Source organism: Lepisosteus oculatus, chromosome 18 (genome assembly GCF_040954835.1).
Source record: "Lepisosteus oculatus isolate fLepOcu1 chromosome 18, fLepOcu1.hap2, whole genome shotgun sequence".
Taxonomy (NCBI): Eukaryota; Metazoa; Chordata; class Actinopteri; order Semionotiformes; family Lepisosteidae; genus Lepisosteus; species Lepisosteus oculatus.
Genome location: NC_090713.1, coordinates 23431299 through 23458574, shown reverse-complemented (window position 1 = coordinate 23458574; position 27276 = coordinate 23431299). Strand labels below are relative to the sequence as shown.

The following is a 27276-nucleotide window of genomic DNA, read 5'->3' as shown; positions in this document are numbered from 1 at the left end:
TCCACTACCAGATACTGCAGAAGAGGTGACCATAGTTTAAGGAATATCCCCTCCAGGACCACACTTATCCTTTCATGGGGAAATAAACTACTGAGGACGTACAGCTCCAGTGGTTCTGTAGCTGTTGACCTGGGATCAAACCCACCAGGTGCCAGAACTTCATTGTCTTCATGACCCTGGACAAAACGTACAAATCGAACCCAGGACTCAGGAACTGTGGAACTGTGAAGCAGTGATGCGAATGACCACTCTGGTGTTACAGTATTCTTTCCTAGAAAAGAAGTAGCTTTGTAAACGTTTTCTTCTGGCTTTCAGTAACCCATCTGAAAAGGGGAGCCAAGGTCTGTAATTGTGGGCACTGCACCTGTTTTGTGCCTCAGTGCCTCTGTCAGCCAAATATTGGCAGCAATGCCCTGGTGCGTCTGCAGGTTGCCATTCAGACTTAGATCAAGAAGTACACGTGTGTGCTGATTCCTTCCTTTTTGAGTAGAAGTTTGTCACTGCACTGATGCCATTCAGCCCTTTTCCCACCAGGGGGCACTGTCTACTAATTGCAGACCTCTTGCAATTCCATCTCAGCTCTGAGTGAAATAAAGCCCATTCACTCTGTCACACGCAGTAACAGTGCTGACAGAAATGCTAATAACGTTAGTCCCTGGTCAGATAACACAGCCTGTAGCCATTCTGTTCAATCACTCAACTGCTTCTAATTATGTAAGGATTACAGAGTCATCTCAGTCTGTTTAAATTTGGTATAAAAATTCCAAGTACAGGCTGGAAACTGGGTCACCTTGGAAAATACCTCCGTTAAATATTAATTAAATTCTGAAATTTTTTAATGACTTTCAGTGCTGACAGTCCTAACAGATAGATACTATATACTCAAATACCAATTACCGTGTTTGTGTTATTTTTTAAATGATTTTTTTTTCATTTTGTTCAAATCATTTTTTTCAAAATGTTTAACATAATGTCCTCTTGATCTGGCAGAGCAACGCTCTGGAAGTGCCTGGGGGTACAGGGGCGAGTCTCTGGTTCCTGCTTGAACAGAACGGAGCCCTCAGTCACAGCGATTTTACAAGGATTTATTTCAGTGCTCGTACACACCAGCAGTGTCTGCAGCACTTTACAGGGTGAAACACATAATAATGCAACAGAACGAAGTAAAAAAAGATTGTGAGGACAAGTAGGGGCCGAAGGCCGGAGGGCGAACCGGAAGAGCAGCTGTGCTGACGCTGGGGTCGGTCTGGCCTCCCTGCAGGTAGAGCATGTCGAAGGCGGCGAGGGCAGTGAAGGTGGTGAAGAAGGCGGACGTGGGGAACGTGATCCGGACCATCGTGCGCGCAGGGCAGGCGGCTCCAGGGCCCCCACTGGGACCCATCCTGGGACAGGTAGGGAAGCTCAGCGGTCCGGGGAGATGCTGCTCTGGGGGGTCCAATGAGCTCACAGGCACTGCAGTCGCTGGGAGGACCCTCTGCGTGCTGTGACAACTGTGGCTGGTTCCGCGATGCGTGGCGGTGAGGTCGGGTCGGCCAGCGCTCTGCCCTCCTGTGTGCTGCCATGAGGGTACAGCTGCCCTGAGCTCGAGTGTCGGTGCTGGCGGAGGGAGTGTTGTGTTATAGCATCAGGAAAGAGGAGATGTCCTTCCCCTCCTCCACTCCACTGTGTTTCCAAAGTCAAATCCAATCATGTTCAGGTCATTGAGCTGAATCCCCCTTCCCTCTGCAGCCCTGGGCAGGAGAGATTAAATCTCTGTCACATTCAATACTGCTTCTGAAAACATCTCTCCCGTGTGTGTCTAGTGCTGCGAGACAGTTCAGTGTCCCTGGCGTGTGTGTGTGTGTGTGTGTGTGTATACACAGTTCTCTGAGACAGTTCAGTGTCCTTGCCCTTCCCTACATCTGCTGAAACAATCGTTCACAGTCCGAATTTTCCACATCTTTTTGATGTATAGTTTGCTGCAGCATGCTCAGCTCCATTAAAGTGAAACATTGCATGTTTAGTCTGTTTCACTGACATATCATCTCAGTCGTTGGACTATTCGGGTTTAATTGAAAAGCTGAGTTTTGACCGCCTTTGAAGACATTTCTACCAGCTAAGATATATAGGTTATCTTCAGAGTTACCTGTGCAGCTCCTTCTGTTGTCTAACAATCTGAGTGGTGCACGACTTTTGGGATTAAGGTATCAAACAGTGAGTCAGAGTTGTTTTGAGTTCCAGAGAATGATTGATTGTTCCCGTTGTCCAGGATATGATCCTGTGTGATTGTTCCTGTTAGCCAGTGGAGACAAACCCTAAGTTTTTAGTTTATCTACTTCCTGAGTGAAAAAGCTATGATGCTGATGCTGTGCCCTTTGAAGGCATCAGGTATTTCTTAACTATGATGCATTAAGTGTTGCCAATGGGAATGCTAGAGAATAGAGTGGGGTCCATCCATCCATTTTCTTACTGCTTCACCCAATTTAGTGTTGCATGGGAGTCAGAGCCTCTCCTGGCAAGCAGTTGGCGCAAGGCTAGGTTCATCCTGGATGGGATGCCAGTCCATCGCGGGGCACACAGACACCCTGACCGATTTTCCCAGAAGCCAATTAACATACCAGAATCTCTTTGGACTGTGGGAGAAAACAGGAGCCCCCAAAGGAAACTCACACAAACATTGTCAGAACTTCCAAATTCCACACAGGCAGCACCCAGGGATCAAACACAGGGCCCCAGTGCTGTGAGGCAGCAAGGCCAGCCACTGTGCCACCATGCCACCCTGAAGGGGGTCCTGATTGCCATTGGAGTTGTAACACTACTGTACTTTGTACGTCTACAGTGGTGCTGAGAGCTCTAGTGCTCAGCGTACACTTCAGCACGCAGCTCTAGTCTGTGCTCCGCCCTGAGGGCTGACTGGAGCTGACAGGAGAGTTGCTGGCAGTGGGCCATGAAAGTGTAAATAAATAAGCCACAGCAGGAACATCTGACAGCTTCATAAGGGCATAATTAAGAGTGGAAGCAAATTCTCACAAGCAGGACAAGAAAACAGAAAAATCTAACAGCATTACTAATGGATTACTGCCGCAGCACAGACAGCAGGAACAAACCCGATAATGAAGGAAGCGAACTGTGAGGCGCTCGCTGTTTCTGCATCTGTCTGCCCAGCACTGAAGAGCTCCAGCGAACACAACGTGGGCACTGGGAACATACCCATTCTGCCTCTCCAGTGACAGGCTGGACCTTTCCAGTGAGCCCCAGCTGGGCAAAGCACGATGGAGGGTATCAGTGTATCGGCGCCACAGCCGTTACTGCAGAAGGGAGGAGTTGTTGTAGAGCAGACGGGCTCAGAGCCCTTGAAGATGCAATTGGAACAGCAGCTACTGTGTTGCAGCTCACAGACAAGGTTTCGGAACACTGACTCTGACAGGAGTGCCAATCCCTGTAGCTCTGTAAAGTAATTAAAGCCTTGCTTTGCATTCTTGATAGCAGATGTATGTCGGGGCTCTTAGCGTTTTGACAAATGGCCCCTAGTTCTAATTGAGAAAAGGAAATGGTTGGCGCACAGGGGCTTTTCCAACAGTGAAACTGACCCGCACAGTTGCACACTGCTATAAATCAACAGTAGGTCACACGTCAAGAAAAGTTCCTTGACTAACTGCTGGCATTGTTGTACTGCTGTGCCTGCTGGCTGGCTGGGCAGGGGAGGCAAATGAGGCAGGTTGTCTTTAATGAAACAGTGGAAGTAAATGAGGCAGTGCTTTAAAGAAGCTGCAGGGGCTCCCCTCAAGGCCGCTCCCCCTAGACCAGGAGGCTTCAGGACGTGTTTGAGGAGGGTGTCCAGCCTGAGCTGGGAATCTCTGGGTGGAGGTCTCTCTCCAGACCCTCAGATTCAAGTCCAGAACAAACTTGTCAGGTCTGTGTCACTCCAGTCTGAGGGTGGGCTAACCCTAATTACAGACTGGCCCACGGGCTTGGCTGTCCAGGCCTCGGCTGTTTTGGGCGAGAGACTGGCCGGCACCTGGGCGTTGTCTCTCGCCTCCTTCCTCCCCTCTCTCTCCCGTCCCTGCGGTGAAAGGAAAGCCACTTAGCGCTGGTTAGAGCCCTGCCCAGGGGTGTGTATTACCTGTGCATGGGTAGACCGCTGCTCTGGCGCAGTGCAAACACAGGCCCTCTTGGGAGCATCACCTCCGGAGGAACCCGGGCCAGCTGTGTTTCCCAGGGGGCCAAGCTACTGCTGCAGGCAGGACACCGCTACAGCTCCCTGGTGATGAAAGAGGGTCCCAGGCTGTCCTCGGTGGGCTCCGTGCCGTCAAAGGGGGCCGGTGGGGTGTGGGCATGTGAGAGGGGCAGGGGGGCCGCCAGGGCGTGGCGGTGCCTGAGGGAGGTGCTGCCCAGCTCGGGCCCAAGGCCCTGCGAGGACTCAGCCAGCTGCCGCGGGTATCGCAGCACCGCGCAGAGCTTGATGACAATCGCCAGCACATTCTTGCCCAGGAAGACGGTAGAGACTCGCGGGTCGTGGTACCAGAGCATGTTCCCCCCGCGGATGAAGAGCGTGACCACGTTGATGGTGGCCAGGCTGAGGACGGGGTACACCATCATCCTGTGGGGCACGATGTTCTCGCCCTGCATGCTGATCTCACTGAGCGACACACAAGGCAGCACGAGCAGCAGGACGTAGCAGTAGAAGAAGATCAGCCCCTCTGCCCAGAGGGGCAGCGCTTTCTTCTGGGGTTCCCACAGGTTGGCCTGGATGTCCAGCACGTCTAGCAGGTCAATGACCACCCAGAAGAGCCGGTTGCGCAGGTCCTCCTTCTTGCGGAAGCCAGTGACATACTCCATGTGGTCTGTGGCCACCAGGATGACAAAGAGGGAGGGAATGGAGATGGACAGCAGGAGTGTCAGGGTCTTGCGGGCCAGCGGGTCCGGCGCTCGCCTGTCCGACTTGTAGTTTTGGTAGACGAAGTACAGCTTGATCTCCAGCACGAAGATGAAGAGGAACCACAGGACCATGGCGTAGCCTCGCTTGGCAGTCTTGACCTCGGCGCCGACCCAGACTGCCACGTACCGCAGGACAATGAGGAAGCACAGGTCCCCGACTAGGACCATGATGCAGACCCCAATCTTCTTGGGCCCCAGGTTCTGCTCCACCAGGTACACGTCCATCACTGCCATGGTGGACACGATCACGATGGCCGACATGCAGACGTGGGGCTTGTTGGTAGGGGGAGGTGGGGCCATGCTGCACTGCACTCCGCAGCCTGTAGAGAGGGAGAGAGGAAACGGCGATCAGTCTGGAAAGACAGGAGGGCAGAGGAAACAGCGATGAGTCTGGAAAGACATAACTCTGTTGCCTTAGTCATTGCTTGGTTTTTGCAGCTTTAGCTGTTTCTCTCTGTGTGAGATACAGCACTCAGCCCCTGCATGTGCTGCTGGAGGTGTTTGTATGTCACAGTGCACTGGAACAAACCTTCCTCTGTTCCTCCAGGTAGTTCTGCAGGCACCTGGCCACCCTCACAGCCTGCACATGTCTGCTGAGACCTGCAGACAGAACTGTTGCTCAGCCCTCCTCTCCTGCAGGCTGCCTTCCTATCGGGGCTGGGGAAAGGCTGACTGCTGTACAGACCCTCTGGATGAGCTCTGAACATGACACTCAATTTTCCCAGCTTAGTGCTCCCCCACCTGCTTCATTTTCCTCCTCTGGATTTGGCTGCTGGGCTGTGCTGTGTCTGGCCAGCAGCCCCAGGAGAGCCATCCATTGGCTGCGCTCCCCAGCCCCTGCCTGTTCCCATTCTGCATGACATATGGGCAGACTTGTGGAGTCCTTGACAGCAGTAGTCAACGCTGAGATGTGACAGAGCTACAATTGCCTTTCAGATTTTATTATGCAGCTCCTTGTTCTTGCTGGAAGTCCTCTCTGTCGTCATTAACGGATGTGATATCCGCTGTTTCATGAGTGAGACAGAAGAGCAGGCCTGTCACACTGTCTTTAGGTTCTCCGTATCCTCTGTTCTTTGATTGACGTCAGTCGAAACCACCTTTCTTAAAAGGCTTTTTATGTCAAGTCTGTTTCTCCACATCAGTAAAGAGAACCACACTTGTTTTAACTCTCTGGTCTCAGGTGGCCCTAGTGCTGTTTTTTGGAAGCAGCATCGAAAGACTGATTGTTTCTGACATAGAAGTTTTTCTCTCTAAATTAGCGTCTAATTCAATTAAAGAGCTCCACTCGAGCACTCAGACAGGAAGAGGTGGGGAAATGTGCTCGGAGAGCTGTGCTCACAGGACCTGGACTCAGTATCTCCGGCTCACAGGACTCCTGAATCCCCTGAGCAGAGCATCGCTCAGGACATCCAAGAAATTCGGTCCTGATTGCTGAGGTCTGGAGACAAATTCTCCTGGTGCACAGGCAGTGAGTCTTTGCCGAACTGGCTCTGCTTGGAATTTTGATCTCTGTGTCTTTGAAAGAGCTTGCTGGATGCCATTGAAAAATAACTCTGATCCTGCATTCAGTATCGTCAAAGAAAGTGGTCTAATTGCTGATGTACTTAGACAGAGTGTTAAAATGCACCTCGTAGGAACCCTCAGTTTGCACCTTTGCTCTGGATGTAAACTAGCATCTTGTTTCAGCCCTTGCTGCCCAGGTGCACCCAAGGGTGTGCGAGTTTCTGAGATTTTGGGGATGAGACTGCAGAGAAGCAGTTATATAGACCGGGCTTCACAGAGCATTTTCACTCAAAATCAACTGACGCTTACGTCTCCCACTCAGTCCACATCCCCCTGTGCCCCGCCACTGCTGCCTGTAATCCTACAAAAGCACTTCGACAAGAGGGATTTGGAGCAGTAAATCTCTCCCCCTGAACTTCAAATCCTCATTAAGGCTCAACGTAGTGTGTCAGCTCTGAAATCGATCAGCACGGCATCCAGAATGAATTCTGCCCACAGAGCTCATTCACAGGCCTGCGGCTGTGCAGTCAGGGAAATCACAATGAATAAAAAATGTACAATAAGTGTTCAGCTTTTCAGCAGAGACATTTAAATATTTTATTAAATATTTGATGACTCCTGTGGACTGTGAAACTGTTTTTTTAAATGGCTTGCACATTGGACATGTTAGGCTTACTGTTGCAATATGAGTCTTTAGAGCCCCCCCGAATTCTGCCCTTGCCATCCGAGCTACCAAGGCTACTTTATTTTATATAGCGCCTTTAAAAGTAGCTTCTCGGAGTGCTTTACAGTAAGTGGACAAAAACTGTGATAGGAAATAAAATGTTAGTACAGTAAGAAAAAAGAAAATAAGGGTTTTAAGTGCAGTATACGATGCAAATCAATTAAAGTTTCTGCGTCTGGATTTGAAGATGCTCTGTAAAATGACTGTTCCTCATCCTTAAGGACCAAATTGCAGAGCTCTGGGGAGCAGGAGAGCGCCAGGTGGGCATGGTGACTGTGAAATAAAACGCCTGCTGTCTGGAAGGGCTGATGCTTGTGTCCCGGGCTGGACAGACACGGCAGGGTGCTGGTTGGGCCCCAGTGCTCTCCACCAGCGCTGGGACGGGGGAGCTGGGACAGGCTGCAGTATTTCGGAACGTCCTGGTGCTGTTCTGAAGATATTAAAAGGCACTTTGGCCTTTGTAACCCGATCAATAGACTTGTACAGTACCTGAGCCCAGAGCAGCAGACATCACTCTTCCCCAGGAAAAAGAGCTGTTTGTAACCAGGGTCCTGACAGCTGAGTCTCACCCAGGAGCTTTAAGATGTGAGACTGGAACAGTGCTGCCTGTGTGCACAAAGAAAAGCGCTTTTGATTCATTCCAGCGGCTTTTATCGCCTTAATGAAGTGTTGCGGTGTGATGTTAACGGTAAATAAATACGCCATGGAGGAAGGGGGCTGTGCCAGCGCGCGGTGATGGATCTGGAGCAGGGGCACTGAGCCAGATGCCCATCAGAGTGGTTTGTGCTCCCAAAACGACTTGTGGCTATAAATGAATTAGCAGGCATTAATCACAGGCTCGGGCAGAGGCGCCGGGCTGCGCAGCCAGAAACGAGGTGACAAATGATCCAATCTCGCTGTGAGCCCCTCCAACACACACAGAGCAGTTCGCAAACCCACCAAGAGGGGGCACTGTCATATTGTTTCATACTCAAGCTTGTCAGTCTGGGGAAATGTGACCTAGTACAGTATTCTCCAACATTTACACCCCTCAGTGAGGAAAGCTGTTTACATTAACCAAACTCAGGCACAGTCCTCCATGCAGAGATGTAAGCTGGGTCTCCAGGGGCCCATGGGTGCCCAGCTGTCTGTAGCCACCCAGGGGCAGGACCGTGTGACGAGACGCGGGAGAGCGATGCAGCAGCTGGCCCGGTGAGTGACCGAGGGCTCTGTGGATCAGTGATGGCCAGGGGGGCTGTAAGGGTCCCGCCCTTTAGTTACTAAGAGTGGCACAGCAGGCAGTGCCAGGGCTCCTGAGTCCCAGCTGAGCCTTACGGGTCTTGTGGCTTGCTGTCATGTGACCCCCAGAAGCAGGTAGCCGAAGGGGGAAGATCCTAGAAAATGTGTTGTGCTTCTGTCCAAGAGAAGGTTACAGGCAGCAATTAGTCCAGCGGTCCTGGTGGTGTCTAGTGCTGCACTGGAGAGAATGGAGCTGTGTTTCTTCATAGTAGTGCCAGTTTACAGGCTCTGAAACTGCAAAGCCAGAAAAACTGGGTGCACTGTCCCAGGAACCATGCTGGTGCGTTATCTGTGCCAGTGCAGTGCCAGCACATCTCCACAGTTCTGACCCCTGTCCCCTGTGTCCATCTCCTCCTCCTTACACAGGACACTGACGCCTGTCCCCTGTGTCCATCTCCTCCTCACACAGGACACTGACGCCTGTCCCCTGTGTCCATCTCCTCCTCCTTACACAGGACACTGACGCCTGTCCCCTGTGTCCATCTCCTCCTCACACAGGACACTGACGCCTGTCCCCTGTGTCCATCTCCTCCTCACACAGGACACTGACGCCTGTCCCCTGTGTCCATCTCCTCCTCCTTACACAGGACACTGACGCCTGTCCCCTGTGTCCATCTCCTCCTCACACAGGACACTGACGCCTGTCCCCTGTGTCCATCTCCTCCTCACACAGGACACTGATGCCTGTCCCCTGTGTCCATCTCCTCCTCACACAGGACACTGATGCCTGTCCCCTGTGTCCATCTCCTCCTCCTTACACAGGACACTGACGCCTGTCCCCTGTGTCCATCTCCTCCTCACACAGGATACTGACGCCTGTCCCCTGTGTCCATCTCCTCCTTACACAGGACACTGACGCCTGTCCCCTGTGTCCATCTCCTCCTCACACAGGATACTGAGGCCTGTCCCCTGTGTCCATCTCCTCCTCACACAGGACACTGACGCCTGTCCCCTGTGTCCATCTCCTCCTCACACAGGACACTGACGCCTGTCCCCTGTGTCCATCTCCTCCTCCTTACACAGGACACTGACGCCTGTCCCCTGTGTCCATCTCCTCCTCACACAGGACAGTGACCCCTGCCCATTGTGCATGGACAGTGGACAGGACACTGACCCCTGTCTGCTGTGCATGGACAGTGGACCGGACACTGACCCCCGTCTGCTGTGCATTGACAGTGGACAAGACACTGACCCCTGCCCGCTGTGCATGGACAGAGGACAGGACCCTGACCCCTACCTGCTGTGCATGGACAGTGGACATGCACCCCCACACACAGACACACTGGACTGGAGTCCCAACCCGCAGGCGGCGCGAGAGAGGAGCTCGGTCTTCACTGGTTTCGCTCCTGCCCGACAGGGTTAAAAATCTGAAACTTTTCTTAAAATTCGCGTGAAAAAAATAACGCCTTCAACCGAAGGAATACCGATTTTCTTTCAGATAAAGTTATCAGCTACTTTTAAATTGTTTCGTAAAGCACTGCATTTGCACTGTGTAGCAGCTGGCCCTGTTTGAACACGGCGTGTTGTTACTGTTTGCGTGTAATTTAAATGCATTTCTGAAATAAGCAGTTGAGAGTGTGCTTTGTCTAAATGTATGAGTGGTAGCGGATATGAAAAGAAAATATTCACCAGGTTTAAGACGCTCAGTTCTTGAATGACGATTGATCGCAGATCGAGGAATTGAACACACTTCGATTGTCAGTTCAATAACATCCGAACCCAAGCAAAGACCCTTTTCGGGTTCAGCAATCCGACGCAGTTGCAAACCCGGTTCTTTTCCAGCCACGTTTCGGTTCTAACTGGTGTTTCCGGTGCAAATCTGACCCTTGAGATCGCAAGCGCTGGTTCGGTTCAGTTCTTCGCAGGGCGGGTTCCGAACCTCTCGGGAGAGTTCAGGAGCGGTCTGGGGAGAGCCGCTCACAGGCAGGGTCATTTCTGTGGTGCCTCTTCTACAGTCAATCCTGAAAACCGCTGAACTTCGCTTTTCGCCCGCGGCAGGACAGCCCTACAGCCCCGGCGAGCCGTGACTGTGCGTTTTCACACTAATTTCATTAATTTCGTTCCTGCGACTTTGCCCGGGCTGCGCGCCACCACAGCGGGGACGATGTGACTGCCGAGCGCGGTCTGTTAGAAGCCGGTTAAGCAACGCTAATGCGCCGGTAAGTCCGTGAGCGCTTCTCCGGGGACCCGGGTGCTCTGCGGTTCGGGCTGTGATCAGAACCTTGTGTTCGGTCCGCCGGTCTGGCGGGACACGGCTCGGAACTGCAGTCTTTCCTCCGTGATCCTCGTCCACAAGGCAGAGAGGTCCGAGGCGCCCCGCCTTATACAGGTAGGTCGCCGGAGGTCTGTCCGGCTAGCGGTGGGAATAGCAGCAGGAGTATTTCTTCAGTGGAGACGAGTCCCGTGCCGTCCCCGAGGCAGGTCTGATCCTCTCGCACACAGACCGATGTTACAGCTTTAATTAATCATCTTTAATTGAGCTCGTCTTCAGCGCCCTGCCGAGTACACTAGAAATCTGTTTCCTCGCAGTCACCCCACGGGCTGAGTGCGTCACGATATATTTTAACTTTGGAAGCGTTTGTCCTTTAAGACATCTGTGCTGCTACAGAAATCCGTTTTCAGTTCCGTAGCGTCAAGTTTCTCGTCTCCGGCCGCTATCGGTTACACAGCACAGCGTAAAAAAAAACGTGAGAAAGTAGAGGTTTCACGGGAGGGTTGTGCGCCAGTACGTCCCGGAGCCGCGATCGGTTTCCCGGTCTGTCCCGGCAGGTCTGAGTGCTGACCGTCTCCGGTCCCGGTAATGAGGGCGCAGTGTTGAGCTCCCGTTTGTGATGGCGCTCTGAGAGCGCCCCTCCGGGCGTGTCTGGCAGGAAATGTGCCTGCTGGTCCAGTAACCCGGTTCTCTGCCGTCACGCGTGTTCCTGCGTGTCAGTGTACAAGAAGTGTAATGCAACTGTACTGTACAATAATTACAATTGGACTTAGGAACAGCAGGAGTAACTAAAGTCCAGCGTTTTCACTTTTGCACTCCAGAGTGTCAAACCACAGCTCGCTCTCTCACTCCCTGTCTCTGTGCACTGGCCAGCGTGCTCCTGGAAGTATCGCAGACAGTGGATCACTGCAGCCAGAAGCTCCAGTCAATGAGCAGTGGAGCACAGCAGGGGCACAGGGCAGAGCTGTGTTCTCGCTGCTCGTCTGGCCGGTGAGATACAGGCTCCTTACAGCCGGGTCTCTCCACCTGCGCCGGCCGGAGCACGCTGGCGCGAGAGGGGCAGACTGGTGGCGGTGTCTCACCCCCCTTCCCACTGATCCAGAGCACAGCTCCTCTCGCTTGCCACCTGTCTCACGGTCTCGTATTCTTAATCACACGCTGCTGATGGAGTCGTTCAGCCTGCTGTGCTCACAGGCAGTGTCGCCCTGCATTCATAAGGCTAGAGAAAGCAGGCTGCCTTTCCAGCAAGATCGCTCTGTAGCTGTGAGGAGAAGAGCAGCTCATTGCTGTGGGTGATTTACAAGTAATTCTCCGGCTGTTAAAAGAGCTGTTGGATGTGGACACGCCCCCAGCCTGTGTCTCTCGCTCTCGGCGTCCTCCGGAGACGACAGCCCGTGACACAGGGAGAATGTCTTTGGTCTGAAAAGATGTTAATGTGCATAACTGCCTCATACAGGAGGCACATCTCAACCTTTCAACAGGTTTTTAATATTCTGCGCACAGATCTCTGAAATACAGTAGGACTCATTCCTGGTGGGGGCAGGGATTGTACCTGCAGGATCTTATCCTGATCGCTGGCTTGAGGGCCAGGCAGACCCCAGGCATGTGTACTCTGTGTCCAAGACCCCAATCCCTGTCCTGCCCTGCACCCCTGTGCCCCCATCACCTGTCCTGCCCTCTACCCCAGTCCCCGTCCTGTCTTGATCGTCTGGGAAGCTGGTGGACAGCAGAGGAGCCCTTGGCGCTCGGCTTCCCTTCAGATTCCCCTCAGAGGGAGGTTCTGGTGAATTAAAGAAAAGGCCGCAGTTTTGAAAATGAGCCGATGAATATTTAATTACTTTTCTGAAGTTTTTTTTTTTACTTGGAATAATTATCTGCATCTCGGTGATTTATGGCAGCTGAGATCAGCTCTCTGGGGCTGCTGTCACCTGAGCAGCGGAGAGGCTCATACATCACCCACAGGAAATAACAGCCTGGTGAAAGCTGCAGGTGAAGATGAAGAGGCAGGGAAAGGCCAGTTATTCCCTGGAGCAGAAGACATTAGGAATGGGCCTGAATTCTGTACTGAGTGTGTTCTCATCTTAGTAACGCCGGTAGCCAGGGGATGAAGAATCAGAATTAATCAGGGCGAGCTGCTTCCTCTGCCGAGCGCAGGGACAGGGGAACAGGCTGTGAGGGCAGTTTCAGGCCACAGCCGCGCAGGGCAGGAGACGGGTGGATGGGTCTGCAGACAGCCTTGGAGCTAAGAGGTGTTCCGCAGTACGGATAGAGCCAGCTGGGGAACATTTCACACCCCGGAGTGGAACAAGGTCACGTTTGGAAACTGAGAAGGGATTTTTTCGGGACCGGGTGTCTGGAACAGGCCTTGCACTAAGGAAAGAACATTTTTGGATGGCATGGCTGCATTTGTGACCACAGCGCCAGTGGAAGGGAGGGAGGAATCATTTAACTGACACTAATCTCACTCCACACAAAGCCCACAGTCAACACCAGGCAGCAAAACAGGTGTGTAATCGCTGACAAGTCGAGCCCCTCGTCAGCGTGTCTGTGTGTGGCTGACCCCAGCCTCGGCCTCAGACAGGTTCCCGATCCTGTGACTGGGCTGGCCCAGTTCAGCGCCATGCCCTCTCTTGCCTGCTCGCTGGCACAGGGAGTGACAGTGCTGGGCTGGGCCAAGGCAGGAGAGCTCCTTCTTGCTGTGCTCAGTTACTGGTTAACTCCCTTCCAGCCCGCTGACGTCTGTGTGAACTAACTTCTTCCTCCATTTCATACTACTGTAATGATAATCACATCAGAAGCACTGGAGACTGGTGATACATTCCTGAATCATTCATGAGTACGATCAACACAGCTCCATCAGTCTCTAATCTTCACAGCCCTCTGACTGTGATCAGCACAGACCCATTGTTCTCCAGCCAGTTACTGCACAGTCCCAGCAACCATTGCACTGCTCTTCCAGGCTGTAAGCTGAGAGACGTTTGTGAGGTGTGCTACTCCTTCACAGAATTCATCCTTCATCCCCTCACTCACTCCTCTCGTTTTGGAAACTGACAGAACTGGGAAGTCTCAGCAGCACAGGTTCAGCTCTAGGGAATGAAGCACAGCTTCTCTGAGCCACACCAGCAAGAACAGCACCTCTCTTCTTGTTACAGAGCTGCTTTGTATTCAGAAGGACTGTCTCACAGACATCTCTGCCGGAGCACTGCAGTATTCAGGAGTGTGTCAGCATGTTGCAGTGTACCCCAAGCGTGTCACCGTGTTTCAGTGTGTCTCTAGTGTATCTCTATTGTGTCGCTGTGTTTCAGTGTGTCTCTAGTGTATCTCTATTGTGTCGCTAAGTTTCAGTGTGTCTCTAGTGTATCTCTGTTGTGTCGCTGTGTTTCAGTGTGTCTCTAGTGTATCTCTATTGTGTCGCTAAGTTTCAGTGTGTCTCTAGTGTATCTCTGTTGTGTCGCTGTTTTTAAGTGTGTCTCTGGTGTGTCAGTGTTTTGAAGTGTGTACACAGCAATGGTTGTGCTTCCCTGTGTGTTTGTGTCTACTGGGGTGTAGTAGATAGTTGTGTGGTACATAGTGTGTGTTGGAGTGTGATTGCAGGAGGGTCAGAGTCTCTGTGTGTGTTTTTGCATTATTGATGTTTATAGCTGCAGTGTGGCAGTACAATCATAAGCAGTTGTCACCCAGTCATATTTTTCTATTATTTTTATTTATTTCTTTTTCTTATTTCTCAGAAGAGATAGAAGATGGTCTTCATTACCGGCTGGGATCGACTCGGCCAGCCAGGGGTTTTTCCATTAGGACTGTAATGATTAATTTCGGCTCTGGCTTTGTGGATTGGTTATGGAGCGACGCTCTTGAGGGGTGACGTTCAGACGTGAGCAGGGTGCAGAAAGAGAGAGAGGGAGACCAAGCGAGGAGTCGTACAGAATTAACACAGCCCAGCTCTGGCGATTTCCCACAGAAATGTTACAGTGTCGTTCTCAGCTCTACCGCGGTTTCTGTCGTTTCAGTGAGGGGCTCTGCCCACAGCCAGGGTGTCAGCGACAGGCTCTGTAATCAGTTGGGGAGTCTGTCCCTGTTGTGCTCGTTTTCAGAGAGGTATTTGGAAGAAGAGAAGTCTCGGTTTGTGGCGCAGTAGTGAGGGAAATGTAGGAGGTACTGAGGTGACTGGGGGGCCCGTCCATCCCGTTCCTGCTGCAGGGTGTCTGATCCGCCCAGCAGTTACATCTTTATTGACGAGCAGCGCTTGTTAGGGCCAGTAGCGTTGAATAAGGGAAATGAGGAGTGTGTGACCAGTGTCACCTCGAGACAGTGCATCAGCCTGCAGCTTTAATGGGCTGGAGTGTCACCCAGCCCCTCTGTGGCAACACAGGTCTGCGAGTCTGGATCCTGAGGGCTCCCTGTCCGCCTGTCCGCCTGTCCGTAACACTGTTGTCTGTGTCTGTCTGTCTGTTCAGAGGGGGATTCCCATTGGTCAGTTCTGCAAGGACTTCAATGAGAAAACCAAGGACATCAAGGAAGGGATCCCACTGCCAATTAAGATCTTCGTTAAGGTCAGTCCTCCATTCCCTACACCTCTTCCTCTCCTGCTCGGCTTGGCTGAAGGGTCACTAACAGCCATCTGCTCTCAGCCTGACAGGACGTACGAGCTGAAGATCAGCCAGCCCACGGTGTCCTACTTCCTGAAGGCCGCAGCGGGCTTGGAGAAGGGCGCGGGGAGGACAGGTGGGGCCCCTGCCGACAGACAGACAAGCGGAGACACTGCTGTGTCAGGCGGGTCGTAGTCAGTCACTGCTTCGCCTTCACTGTTGAAGAGTCCGAGAGCTGAGCAGTGGTCGGGTGGCTCTTCGATGAAAAGCCCATCAGTTTGGTGTTGTGTCCTTACAAGGTCTAGCGGTCTGTCGCCGAGTGTCTGGCCAGGAGCACTGCAATGGCTTGAGTTATTAAACATTGTGCAAGGATCCGACGAGCAGGGAAGGTTCAACCAGACCCAGATCGTGCGAGAGCTGGCTCTGTAGGGTCCAGACAGACGGGTTGCCCTCTGCTCCAGCTCTGAGGACAGTTCACTGACCTGTTGAGTTCTGACAAGCCGAGCTCGGGCTGCAGCCCTGTCTTCCTCCATGCCCATGAGTGAAGAATCCCACCCTTACGCTGACTGCTTTCACCGTTGATCAGTCAATCACTTTTATTCTCACATTGCACGGAGCTTTCTCCAGGTACTTCACACAAATTGTACGATACAAAAACTCACATTGTTCACATTTTCTGTGTTCATTGGCTTTGTTAGTAGTTTGGCAAAAGACACTTAACTGTATCACTGAAGTTAAGACGACTCTATTACAACCTCTGGCGCCCTCTTGTGGAATGTGTTGGAAATTTACACAGACCGCCAGGAATTAGGAACCTGGAAAAATACTTTCCACAATCATTCATGAAAAATAACACATTTCAAAATATTTTGTGAGTGTTTAATGCAAAGTTGCATGCACAGTGGAACTGTAAGAGGTTTTTAAATTAAATAAAAATTACTTATTTCTGCAAACTCTTTCTTCAGGTCCGTTGCTCTCACAGCAGGGAGAGACAGTGGTAGACAGTGCCTTGACTGTCCCTGGCTTTTGTGTGAGTGGTCACTCTGTGCGAGTGGTCAGTGCAGTGATAGTGTACAGTACTGCCTATTGCCTTGAGTCAGTGGTCAGTTTCTCCTGCACACACAGGTCATGAAGTTGCAGGGATGGTGTCGGTGAGGCACGTGTATGAGATCGCACAGGTCAAGGTGAAGGACGAGAGCTTCGCACTGCAGAACGCCTCCCTGGCGACGGTTGTCAAGAGCATCATCGGCACCGCACAGTCCCTGGGGATCAAGGTGGTCAATAAGTAAGGAAATCCACTATCATCTTCACAACCTCCACTGCTTTCTTTCTGCTTTATTCTCAGTGTCTCAATAACTGTCCACCGCCCTCACTGTCCACTGCCCTTATTGGGTCCCTCACTGTCCACTGCCCTCACTGGGTCTCCCACTGCCCCCACCGCCCTCACTGTCTCCCCCGACTGTCCACTGCCCTTGTTGGGTCCCCCACTGTCCACTGCCCTCACTGAGTGACCTCCTCTCATTACTGAACATTTTCTTGTTGGCTCTCACTGCCTCGGCTCCCTCGGGGAGCTCTGTCCCCAGGGGCTGTGTCTGTGTCAGCGTGCGTCTGTGTCCTCTCTCTGCAGTCTGTCCGCCGAGGAGTACGCCGCCTTTCTCCAGCAGAAGGAGGAGAGACTGAGGCAGGAGCAGGAGGCTGCTGCCGCAGAACTCACTGTGTCCAGCAAGAAGAAGTGATTGCAAACCTGTCGCTCCCTCTCGCACACCTGTACCTGTGTTGCTCCTCACTCACAAACCTGTACCTGTGTTGCTCCTCACTCACAAACCTGTACCTGTGTCGCTCCCTCTCACACACCTGTACCTGTGTCGCTCCCTCTCACAAACCTGTACCTGTGTCTCTCCCTCTCGCAAACCTGTACCTGTGTTGCTCCCTCTCGCACACCTGTACCTGTGTCGCTCCCTCTCACAAACCTGTACCTGTGTCTCTCCCTCTCGCACACCTGTACCTGTGTCGCTCCCTCTCACAAACCTGTACCTGTGTCTCTCCCTCTCGCACACCTGTACCTATGTCGCTCCTCACTCACACATTGGATGCCAACAGCTCTATCACATACCCACCAATGCCTGTATTTAAGTATGTTTGATATTTAGTGGGAGACTTCATAGTCAGACCCCCTGTCTCCTCAGACATGTTTGCGCTGAGCAATTCTGACACGTACATTCATCAGATATGCTAAACTGTAACATGGAGCCCAGGTCACAGATGACTGTTATAGAAATAAATAAACTTTTTGTTTTGGTTATCTAACAGTAAAAAATTGCTTGTCGTTACTTAACTACAGCTTCACTCAGCAGGAGTTCTGTACCGGGCTGAAACGGGCCGGAGGTTCAGTAGGGGTGGCTCTACCTGGTCCTGCTTCTCTCATGACTAAAGCGGTTCTGCTTTAATAATAATAATAATAATACTCAGATGGAATTTGGTAAGATCCTCCTGCTCTGCCAGTGGGAATCATTACCAGAGCACCGATCTCTTCCTCATTTCACCTGCAGATCACTCCTCCTCAGTCTGTGGCTGTTGCCTGTAGTGACCACAAGAGGGCACCACAACACTAGCAGTGAAGGAAGTCTGTGGCTTTCCACTTTATGCTGTCAGACCGTGATCCCTCTGTCCAGCCTGGTCAGTGCTCTCTAATCTGGAGTGGTCATTTTGTCTCTGAGGATGTCCACTCTGTGCTGATGGACCCTGATCCCTCTGTCCAGCCTGGTCAGTGTAATCTGATCCTGCTGGGTTGAGGTCTCTTTGTCATTTGGAGTGGCTAAAGCAGAGAACAAAAACACCTGTTTTTTACACACACATGCACATAGCAACAGCACAGAGGAGATGATGAGGATAATAGTAGTAATAATAATAATCCCACACAACACAAACAAGTGGCTAAATATAACTCTGGCACAGTTCACACAGACAGGCAGCACAGCACAGTGAGCAATTCCTCGTGACTCTGAGGGAGCAGGCTGGACCTTCTCTCCCGCTGAGCTGCCCTGGGACAGACAGTCTGGGCAGGGGGACCAGTCTGGCCACACTGTGGCTTCCCGATGCAGGCAGCAGGGCAGGGGTCTGCTGCAGGGGAGACTGTAGTCTCATCCTTCGGATGAGACGTAAAACTGAGGTCCTCGCTCTCTGTGGTCATTAAAAAATCCCAGGGCGTTTCTCGAAAAGAGTAGGGGTGTAATCCCGGCGTCCTGGCCATATTTCCCCCTGGTCTTTACCAATCATGGCCTCCTAATGACCCCCCTCTCTGAACTGGCTCCATCGCACTATAGCAGTGTAAGCAATTAGTAGTATTAGTATCCAGAGCTCGGCGCTGCTCAAGGACCTCACAGGCAGTTCAATGCTTCACGAGCCAGGAAACCACTGCATACTGCGGCCGCCTCTAGGAAGAGACCGTGTCTGTGCCGTTCAGAGCAGAGGCCTCGGCCCTGGTTTCGCTCCTTGAGCACCGAAGGAGGCCACTGAGAAAGAAGTTCTATTTTTAACCTTCTTCTTGTCTCAACGACTGTGTTGCTAAGTGCTCTTGTGGATAATGAGCATATGAGCCCCTCAGTGCACAAGAGGGAGGAGAGGACAGGTGGAGGGTGAAGGTCTTGCATGTTGTTTTAAAAAGGCACCTGTCAGAACGTCAGCCAAAGACAATTGGCATGACCTGCACTCCTGCCCTCCTGCCTTCCCGCCCTCCTGTTGGGCTTCTCTCCTGCCCTCCTGCTCTCCTTTTTTCCCAAGCTCCAGCTGAGCTGTGTCATTCCCAGCAGGCCTTGCAAAAAGATGGGTTCCAGACCTTTCCTGCTCCCCGAAACCTGGCCGCAGCACCTTGGACTGGGAAACCTCCCACCTGTCTCTCTGTCTCCCTCTTGCTTTCCTGGACCACACGGCGCACCTGGAGACTAAGAGGGGCATTTAGGACTGAAATAAGGGGCACTGTTTTACACAAAGAGTGGTGGGGGGAGGTCAGGAGCAAATGGCCCAGTTATTTTGTCAAACCCAGTACCCAGGTTTCTTAAAACAAACACCCAGATGAAATATTCAGTTTACAATTAGCTTGGATATAGAAAGCAGAGCAGAAGAGCTGAACAGCTTCCTGTGCCTTCTCTCTGTCTCTTTCTTCCTCTTGCTGACCCTCCCGCAAAGCACAGCACAACCTGATTCTAGCGGGGGGTTGCTCCTACCTGCAGTGTGTCGATTGAAGGCTGTGACTGCGGCCCGGTTCTGGGCAGACCCTACCTGCGCAGTGCCGTCAGTGGCTGGGAGTGGGCTGGCTCTGTTCTTCAGTCTATCCTTCAGTGCAGCAGAGCAGAGGAGGCTGGAGGGGGGCTTTCAGAGTCTCTGCAAGACAATCCAATCAATTAGTGCACAGAGAAGAGGGTGGAGGGAGGCAGTGGATTGATAAGTGACTGTCTTTCTTGTCATCTCTGTTAATAGAGGAGCACTAGAACTCGGTCTCCGTGCAGGAAAGCTATATATAGAATTCTATAGAATTCATCTCCACTGCAACGACCATGTCAGGGGGGTCTAAGGGCGTGATGGTTGTGTGCCTATTGCTGGTTTGCGCATCTGTTAAAAAAAACACAAAAAGCATGAAACATGCCGATTTTTGGTATTAACAGAAGAAATGTTACCAGAGGTAGCCATTTCCTGCATCAAGCTCATTGATTGCTAGTATTTTCTGAACCAAGGATCTCAAAGAATCCTCTTTTAACAACATGGCTTGACTGCTATTCCAGAGACCAGAGTATTTGTAGTAAAAGGGTCAGTAGTAACAACAAAGTTAATTAACATGCAACTCAAATGACCATCAGAGTGTGACAGTGGTAGCGGTAGAATACCTGCCCCTCTTTGTGTGAAGAAGTGCCTCCATTTCAGTCCTAAAGGTGCTCTCTTGTATCAACCAGTGCTGCCCTCTCATGTTGTCACCCTTTCTCATCAGGCATGTTTCTGACAGTCTCCGGAGCCTGAGCAGGACCAGAGAGATTGTGATTTTCTCTGTCTGTAACTCTAGTTTCAGCCTCAGCTCTGGAAAGTTAAGGAGCTCAGCTATGGAGAGTTAAGGTAAGAGTGCTCAGCTGTGGAGAGTTAAAGACCTCAGCTCGGGAGCATCAGGGTGTTCAGTGGAGAGTTTAGGTGCTCAGCTGTGGAGAGTTAGGGTTAGGGTGCTCAGCAGGACACAATAATGTCGTAGACATAGTTCTGACTGCGATGTGGATGTTGGGTCAGCCTGAGCTGTGCTTCTAGCTGGCACTGACACTGACACCAGGTTTGCTGTTGCCTCCAGCGATGTACAAGAAGATCAGCACCAGCAAAGAGGCCACATGCATCGGCCTTCTTATCCATAGAACACCTCAGTGAGAAGAATGCCTCCTCTTCTACTACCCTACAGTTCCCAGCCGTCTGAGTGGTAGTGTACTGTGTCTGATGCCATGAATTTATTCTGTATACATGCAAAATAAAGACCAACACTCTGCAGGTAACATCAGCTTTTAAGTGCACTTTAATATAAATGCATTTGTTTAACAACAAAATACACTTATCAGCAACACAACTGTTTCACAATGTCCATTTTCTTAAATGTTTTATAAAAAAGGTTTTTTCTGTACATACTGTATTTATATAAATATACAAATTTTACTCCTTTCACATTCTGTGAATCACTGTACAGCATATACATATCTATAAATATGTATATACATAGAACATTTTTCTTAAACTTAGCAATTAAATAGCTAGAACTTATACAGGAATCAATCCTTATACTTGACCGTAGACAACTCTACGTTAACGTGACGACACGGAGGAACAGACACATTCTCTCCGTGTCGCTGGAGTTTAGTGTAACAGTACCCAGAACAAGAGTTCTTTTACCTTTGTTTCCGCAACCTGCGTCCCAATACTGAACCCCAGGAAAGACTGGGGGTTCTCTCACTGCGCTGGCACAGCCCCAGCCATGCCAGGCACCCCAGCTAAGCAACCGCAGGGCACTACTGAGCGAAGTCCACCTCACCAGGACCCGGGCGGCTGGCAGGGGGGTCACCACGGCGTTTCAAATATTGATGCCACAATCCCGATGGCCAGCTGCCCGCCCGCGGCTCGGTGCACTCCATCCCATCGGAATACAATCAGTGTGCTCGTTGTGCATCTGGCAGACACACAACTCTGCTATTATTCGTCTGGAGGGCAGTCTGTGCACCACATATAAAACAGCTCTACTGTGGCGCAGCTACTGCCTCTCGGTTTTTTTACATTTTTCTATACAACACATTACACAAGGTCTTAAAAGCCAGAAACATTGCAGCCACAAGCGAATATCCCATCAGCGTGAAGAAGCTCAACCAAGCAGTTGGGTTTTTTTTCAAGTTTTCAATATTGCAGTTCTGATACGACAGCAGCAGATGGCGCTCTCCTCCTTGAGAGGACCCCAGTGTTATTTCGGGCAGGGAAGCTCTAGGTCTGTGGGCGCGGTGTGGCAGGACACCTGTGGCTGGAGGGAGGACTTGTGTGCTGCAATGCTTCTCACTCCGATAACTCAGAAGCAGGACCCTTGACTCCTGCCCCTGAACTGATGTGAATCTGCAAGCTAGTCAATGCAGCGGCTCCTATTCAACACCGAGGTCAAATTGGGTCGTTGTTGTTGTTTGTTCTCCTGTGTATGCATTGAGCAAGCGAGCAAGCTTGTTTCTATTGTACCAACAGCAAGGAAAAGCTTTTTGTAAAAAAACATTTTTCTCGATAAGTTACATACAGATTACTCACTACGAGTGAATACAGATACATATGTAAGTCCACTTACAATGTCCTCTTTGTCTCCCAAATAGCTACAGCATGTTGCTATTCTATCCAGTATGCTCTTAATACAGTGCTTACAATCTCAGTGAATATGCTTTCTCTCTGTACAAAACTGAAGCTTCCATTATTATTATGCACTCAAACCGGCATCTCACCCAGAGTACATATTATGCACCTTTGTGGGAAAAAAATAGAGAAGACAACCTTGGTCCCATCAGTAGCTGAGAGCTAAAAACTTCAGTGAATATTTTCCTCATGTTAAATATTCTTCACATTTGGTAAAAGAAGCTCCACAAAATATGACAATATGCCATACTTAATGAAGTAAGTCACAGACTTATTTTAGAACGGAGGATCCCTTCCACTCCCATCTGCAAGACAAGACAAGACAGAGGAGAAGTTATTACTGGGAGTCCTGCAAGACACACAGAGAGCAGACACTGGCCACTGGCCACACGGCGAGCAGAGACACTGACCACTGACACTGGCCACTGACCACTGACACTGGCCACACAGTGAGCAGAGACACTGACCACTGACCACTGACACTGGCCACACAGTGAGCAGAGACACTGACCACTGACCACTGACACTGGCCACACAGCGAGCAGAGACACTGACCAACACAGGCAGCGCTGACAAGACTCTGGCTCGGGAAGCAGACTCACCTTCATGGAAGTTGTCTTGCATGTGATTCCGGAGTTGATACAACTCATCGTGGAACCCATCACAGGGGCAGCTCGAGGCACTCGCCTCAAACACTGGTTCATACGAGGCTAGCTCTTCCAGGAAGGACTGCTCTTCCGGAGACAGGTCGGTGGAGGGGGGCGAGAGGGGCGCCGCCAAGGGCACCCCCCCGGCCGCCACCCCTGCCACGCTACTAGGGTGCGCCGCTTCGACGCGAGGATCCGCTGCGTCCAGGCTGAGTGGACTACTACCAGCGCCCCCAACCGTCCCCCCAAACTGGGGGGCGGGGCGCCTCGCCGTCACCTGGCCACCCACCTTGGCGGGAGGGAGGGGCGGAGCGGCGGCCAGGGACGGGACACTGGGAGAGGGGGGCGAGGAGGAGGAGGAGGAGGAGAAGTCCTTGAGGATGCTCTCGAAGACGTTCTCTTCAAACAGGGAGGCGTCCTCTGCCAGGAGGGAAAAGTCGATGCTCTTCCAAGGCTTGAGTTGGGAAAAGTCCACCAGGAGGCCGGGCTGGGGCGGGACGGGAGGCACCCCAGCCGGCAGGGAGGAGCTGCGGGCGACGTGGGCATGCTTGGCGCCGAAGAGGGGGTCGGGGTACAGGGCCGAGCTCAGGCCCTCGGCCAGCGTGCTGATCTGCTCCGCCAGCAGGCTGATCTCCGCCCTCTCCTTCTCCGAGTAGCTGAAGAAGGAGAAGGGCTGCTTGATGGGCGAGGCCTCGGGGGTCAGCAGGCCCTCGGGCACCATGGGCACGTCGATGTACAGGGGCCCCCTGACCTCGGGCACGGTCATCACCGTGCAGTCGCCGTCGCCGGGGCTGTCGGGCGTCGGGGGCAGCTTCTCGTAGGCGGCGCTGCTGCAGCTGTCCAGCGGGAAGAAGAGCTCGGAGGCCGTGGTCTCGGAGGGGGGGAAGGTCTGGTCGGGGGCCCCGAACAGGAAGCTGCAGCCGCCCTGCTGCGGGGTGTAGGGGGGGGTGCAGACGAACTCCTTGGGCGGCGGGCCAGGCAGCAGGGGGTCGGCCTGGAAGGGGAGGAACGCGCAGTTGCGGGCAAAGAAGTCCAGGGCGTCGCCGGGGGGCTGCTGGCCGGGGGCCGGGGGCTCCTCCTCGGCCGAGGAGATGCTGGACCGCGTCCCGCCCAGCTGCATGGGCTCGTCCGGCCCCAGAGCCGCCGCGCCCTGGGAGCCGCCGGCCCCCGCCTCGTCGGAGAGCTCCTGGCCGCTGTCCGCGGGGCAGACGGAGCCGAAGTCGAAGGACTGGACAGACAGGCCGCCGCTGCTGGGCGTGAAGACCTGGTCCGGGCTGGACAGCTGGCCCGGCGACTGCAGCAGGCTCTCCTGGTAGGAGGCGGTCGCGCGCAGCACGAAGGCCAGCTGGCTCTCCTCGGACGCCAGCTGCTGCCTGAGGCTCCAGGCCTCCGCGTCACTGTGGGCAGACAGGAGAGGAGCAGGGTGAGCGCGGGAGGGACAGACAGAGCGCGGTCTGGCCGCGGCGGCGGGGGCGGAGTGGCGGCTCACCTGATGACGTAGTTGTGGCAGCTGATGGGATTCTCCCGGGCCTCCAGCTGGAGCAGCGCGTAGATCCAGACCCAGGAGGAGTCCCGCGCCTGCAGCCGGACGACCAGCTCCACCTTGCCATCGCCGGCCTCGCTGACTGCGGAGGGGGAGCAGAGGGCAGCGTGAGCGGGGGTGCCGAGGGGCAGGGGCAGGAGGGGCAGGGGCAGGAGGAGCGGGAGCAGGGGCAGGACCAGGGGCAGGGGCAGGAGCAGCAGGGGCAGGACCAGGGGCAGGGGCGGGAGGAGCAGAGGGCAGGACCAGGGGCAGGGGCGGGAGGAGCAGGGGCAGGGGCAGGAGGACCAGGGGCAGGGGCAGGACCAGGGGCAGGACCAGGGGCAGGACCAGGGGCAGGGGCGGGAGGAGCAGAGGGCAGGACCAGGGGCAGGGGCGGGAGGAGCAGGGGCAGGGGCAGGAGGAGCAGGGGCAGGGGCAGGACCAGGGGCAGGACCAGGGGCAGGGGCGGGAGGAGCAGGGGCAGGGGCAGGAGGAGCAGGGGCAGGGGCAGGAGGAGCGGGAGCAGGGGCAGGAGGAGCAGGGGCAGCAGGGTCAGGAGCAGCAGGGGCAGGAGCAGCAGGGGCAGGAGCAGCAGGGGCAGGGGCAGGAGGAGCAGGGGCAGGAGTACTTACGCAGGCGGCAGTGCTGTTCAGAGGCATGGGACAGGTCCTGCGGGTGCACCAGGCTGTACCAGGACCGGGACAGGAGGGCGGCTTTGTTGTAGCCCAGGTAGACGGAGAGGCTGCGGGAGAGAGGAGCGGGGGTGAGGGCCGGCGGGCGGGTCTCTCTCTGGCGGCGCGGGGCAGGGCTGGCTCGGGCTCGAGGGCTCACCTGTCCGAGCTGTCCTGGAAGGCCATGTCGCGGCTGTGCCGGCTCTCGAAGCAGGCGAAGAAGAAGGAGTCTTCGGAGGGGCGCGGGCGCGGCTCCAGCGGGCAGCAGAAGGCGATGAAGACCGGGTTCGAGGACCAGTAGGAGCCCGCGGGCGGCTGGAGGAACCGGCCCCGGATCAGAACCAGCTTGTTCCCGGCGCTCTGCCGCCGGACTGACTTGGACGTGTTGAAGCGGCACCGGAACAGGCGGTCTGTGGGCGAGAGAGGGGACGTCAGACCCCCAGACTTCTCAGGCGCCCCTAAACGCCTTACAACACACAAACTCCTCATGCGCCCCCAAACTCCTTATGACCCCTAAACTCCTTGCAACACGCACCCTCCTCATGACCCCCAAACTCCTCATGACCCCCAAACTCCTTGCAACACATAGCCTCCTCATGACCCCCAAACTCCTCATGACCCCCAAACTCCTCATGACCCCCAAACTCCTTGCAACACACAGCCTCCTCATGACCCCCAAACTCCTCATGACCCCCAAACTCCTCATGACCCCCAAACTCCTTGCAACACACAGCCTCCTCATGACCCCCAAACTCCTCATGACCCCCAAACTCCTTGCAACACATAGCCTCCTCATGACCCCAAAGGCCAGCGGGCCTCTGATCAGCACGAACCCGAGCACAAACACAAGCGCCCCGGGGGCACGGAGCGGTTCTCACCCGCGGCGGCGGCAGGGCTCGGGAGCAGGTTGCTGCGCATGACGAAGTGGTCGGTGGGGTCGATGATGTCATACACGCTGTCGCCTTGCGCCACGAGGTCCACCTGGGGAGAGCGAGACGAGCGTCAGTCCGCAGCGGGGGGGCACGTGAATCACCGGCCCCCGGACCAGAACACCCGCGACATCTTCTAATGAGTTGCTGATTAAACGGCAATAATTAGTGATTCATCGCCCCTAATATCAGCCCGATGGTAGGTAGCGGCTCCCAGTCAGCTCGCTCCTCTGACTCGCTAAGTGGCTTATTCATCGCGAATGAGTCACCCGCGCGCGGATCTGAGCGAGTGGGAAGAGGCGCTAATTAAAATGTTATACTTGTTTAAAACGAAGAGGGGGCGACACAACTTTAGTGGCAGCTGATGCCCGATTAAGCTATTATTAATCGTAAATAGAGGGAGCGGTGGAGGGGACCTGAATTAACTCACTGAACCGCGCTCGTTCAGCAGCGAAGCGCATCCCACCGAGCCCGCCGGGAGAGAGCTCCGTACCATGGAGTGGCCCAGGTGCTCCGTGACGTTTTCCGACAGGTAGAGCAGCTTGCCTTCGCTGGTCATCACCAGCAGGAAGCCGGAGAGCGCCTGGACGAACTCGGACAGCTCCTGGAAGGACAGGAACGCCCCGCTCTCCTCCTGGGTGCCGGTACCTGCGAGAGAAAACGGCAGAAGCGCTTTGTTAACCGGGGGCACGCGCCTCCAGCTCCAGCACCGCGGACAGCGACCCGCGCGCCTGCTGGCCGGCCGGCGACACGCGCCTCCAGCACCGTGGACAGCGACCCGCGCGCCTGCTGGCCGGCCGGGCTGAGTCCCGCCGCAGCGCACACGCGCACGGGGAGGTCCGGCCGAACAGAACCGACACCGGCGCGCCGGGGGGGAGTCTGGGCGCCAGTCGGACTGTCAACCTGTTGATCCCCGGAAGCTCAAGCGAGCGGCTCGTTCAGACCGCGCGATTCAAGCAGCGGTCAGACACAGACAGGTCGGTAGACCTTCCTCTTCCTCGGGCTGCCTGATGGACGCGAGAGCCCCGAGACATCCTCTCCGCTCCCCGACGCGTCCTCAGACCCCACACACATCCTGTTTGCTCTGGGCTTCGTGGGTGCTCTTGTGCTTACCCTGCGAGAAGAACACCGATTTCCTGGTGTACATGCACGCCAGGGACATGATGTGAAGGTAGGAGAGCCGAGCTTTGTCCGCTTCGGAGATGGGCAGCAGCTCCTTTAGATTCCGGATTTCGGCGTTGATCTGGTCCCTCCGCGCCTTGGACGCCCCCTTGGTGGACCTGTACATCTTGCCGGAGACGGTGGCGGCGGTGGCGGCTCGGCAGAGGGCGGGGTTCGCGCTGCCTCGGCGGTCCGGTTCTGGGAAGCGAAGGACAAAGTTCTGTCG

At 53.8% G+C, this 27276-nt stretch overlaps 3 protein-coding genes across 8 annotated transcripts in view; 1 reads left to right on the top strand and 2 right to left on the bottom strand.

Moving 5' to 3' along the window:
• The window catches only part of mrpl11 (mitochondrial ribosomal protein L11), a 22003-nt gene extending 1190 nt beyond the window's left edge, over window positions 1-20813 (top strand). Inside the window, exons 2-8 of one of the 6 annotated variants that reach the window (XM_015338837.2) lie at window positions 1262-1391; window positions 15089-15184; window positions 15263-15356; window positions 16346-16505; window positions 17770-17896; window positions 20274-20323; window positions 20547-20813. In XM_015338837.2, coding sequence (XP_015194323.1) covers window positions 1269-1391; window positions 15089-15184; window positions 15263-15356; window positions 16346-16505; window positions 17770-17896; window positions 20274-20323; window positions 20547-20607 — 711 coding nt within the window. In that variant the 5' untranslated portion in view covers window positions 1262-1268 and the 3' untranslated portion in view covers window positions 20608-20813. Of the gene's footprint in view, window positions 1-1261; window positions 1392-15088; window positions 15185-15262; window positions 15357-16345; window positions 16506-16847; window positions 17555-17769; window positions 17897-20201 lie in introns of those variants that run through there. The other 5 variants (XM_015338836.2, XM_015338838.2, XM_069180207.1 and 2 more) reach the window with 5 other exon arrangements.
• tmem265 (transmembrane protein 265) lies at window positions 1391-11283 on the bottom strand. Its single transcript, XM_015338834.2, has 3 exons — window positions 10052-11283; window positions 7634-7750; window positions 1391-5237 (listed from the first exon to the last, which is right to left on the bottom strand). The coding sequence occupies exons 2-3, from the start codon at window positions 7653-7655 to the stop codon at window positions 4231-4233; spliced, it is 1029 nt and encodes a 342-aa protein (XP_015194320.2). The 5' UTR covers window positions 7656-7750; window positions 10052-11283; the 3' UTR covers window positions 1391-4230.
• Window positions 20740-27276, bottom strand: npas4a (neuronal PAS domain protein 4a). Its single transcript, XM_069180205.1, has 8 exons — window positions 27003-27276; window positions 26383-26537; window positions 25839-25941; window positions 25121-25370; window positions 24922-25031; window positions 24257-24392; window positions 22723-24164; window positions 20740-22425 (listed from the first exon to the last, which is right to left on the bottom strand). The coding sequence occupies exons 1-8, from the start codon at window positions 27175-27177 to the stop codon at window positions 22397-22399; spliced, it is 2400 nt and encodes a 799-aa protein (XP_069036306.1). The 5' UTR covers window positions 27178-27276; the 3' UTR covers window positions 20740-22396.

Excerpts from the sequence above, each read along its gene's own strand:
- tmem265 (XM_015338834.2), bottom strand. The coding sequence starts at position 7,655 with ATGTCTGCTGCTCTGGGCTCAG. Across the intron at positions 5,238-7,633 it reads GTCTGCTGCTCTGGGCTCAG|GCTGCGGAGTGCAGTGCAGC; the intron begins GTACTGTACAAG and ends CCCTCTCTACAG.
- npas4a (XM_069180205.1), bottom strand. The coding sequence starts at position 27,177 with ATGTACAGGTCCACCAAGGGGGCGTCCAAGGCGCGGAGGGACCAGATC. Across the intron at positions 24,393-24,921 it reads TGAACAGCACTGCCGCCTGC|TCAGCGAGGCCGGCGATGGC; the intron begins GTAAGTACTCCT and ends CCCCCTCCGCAG. Across the intron at positions 22,426-22,722 it reads GCAAGACAACTTCCATGAAG|ATGGGAGTGGAAGGGATCCT; the intron begins GTGAGTCTGCTT and ends CTTGTCTTGCAG.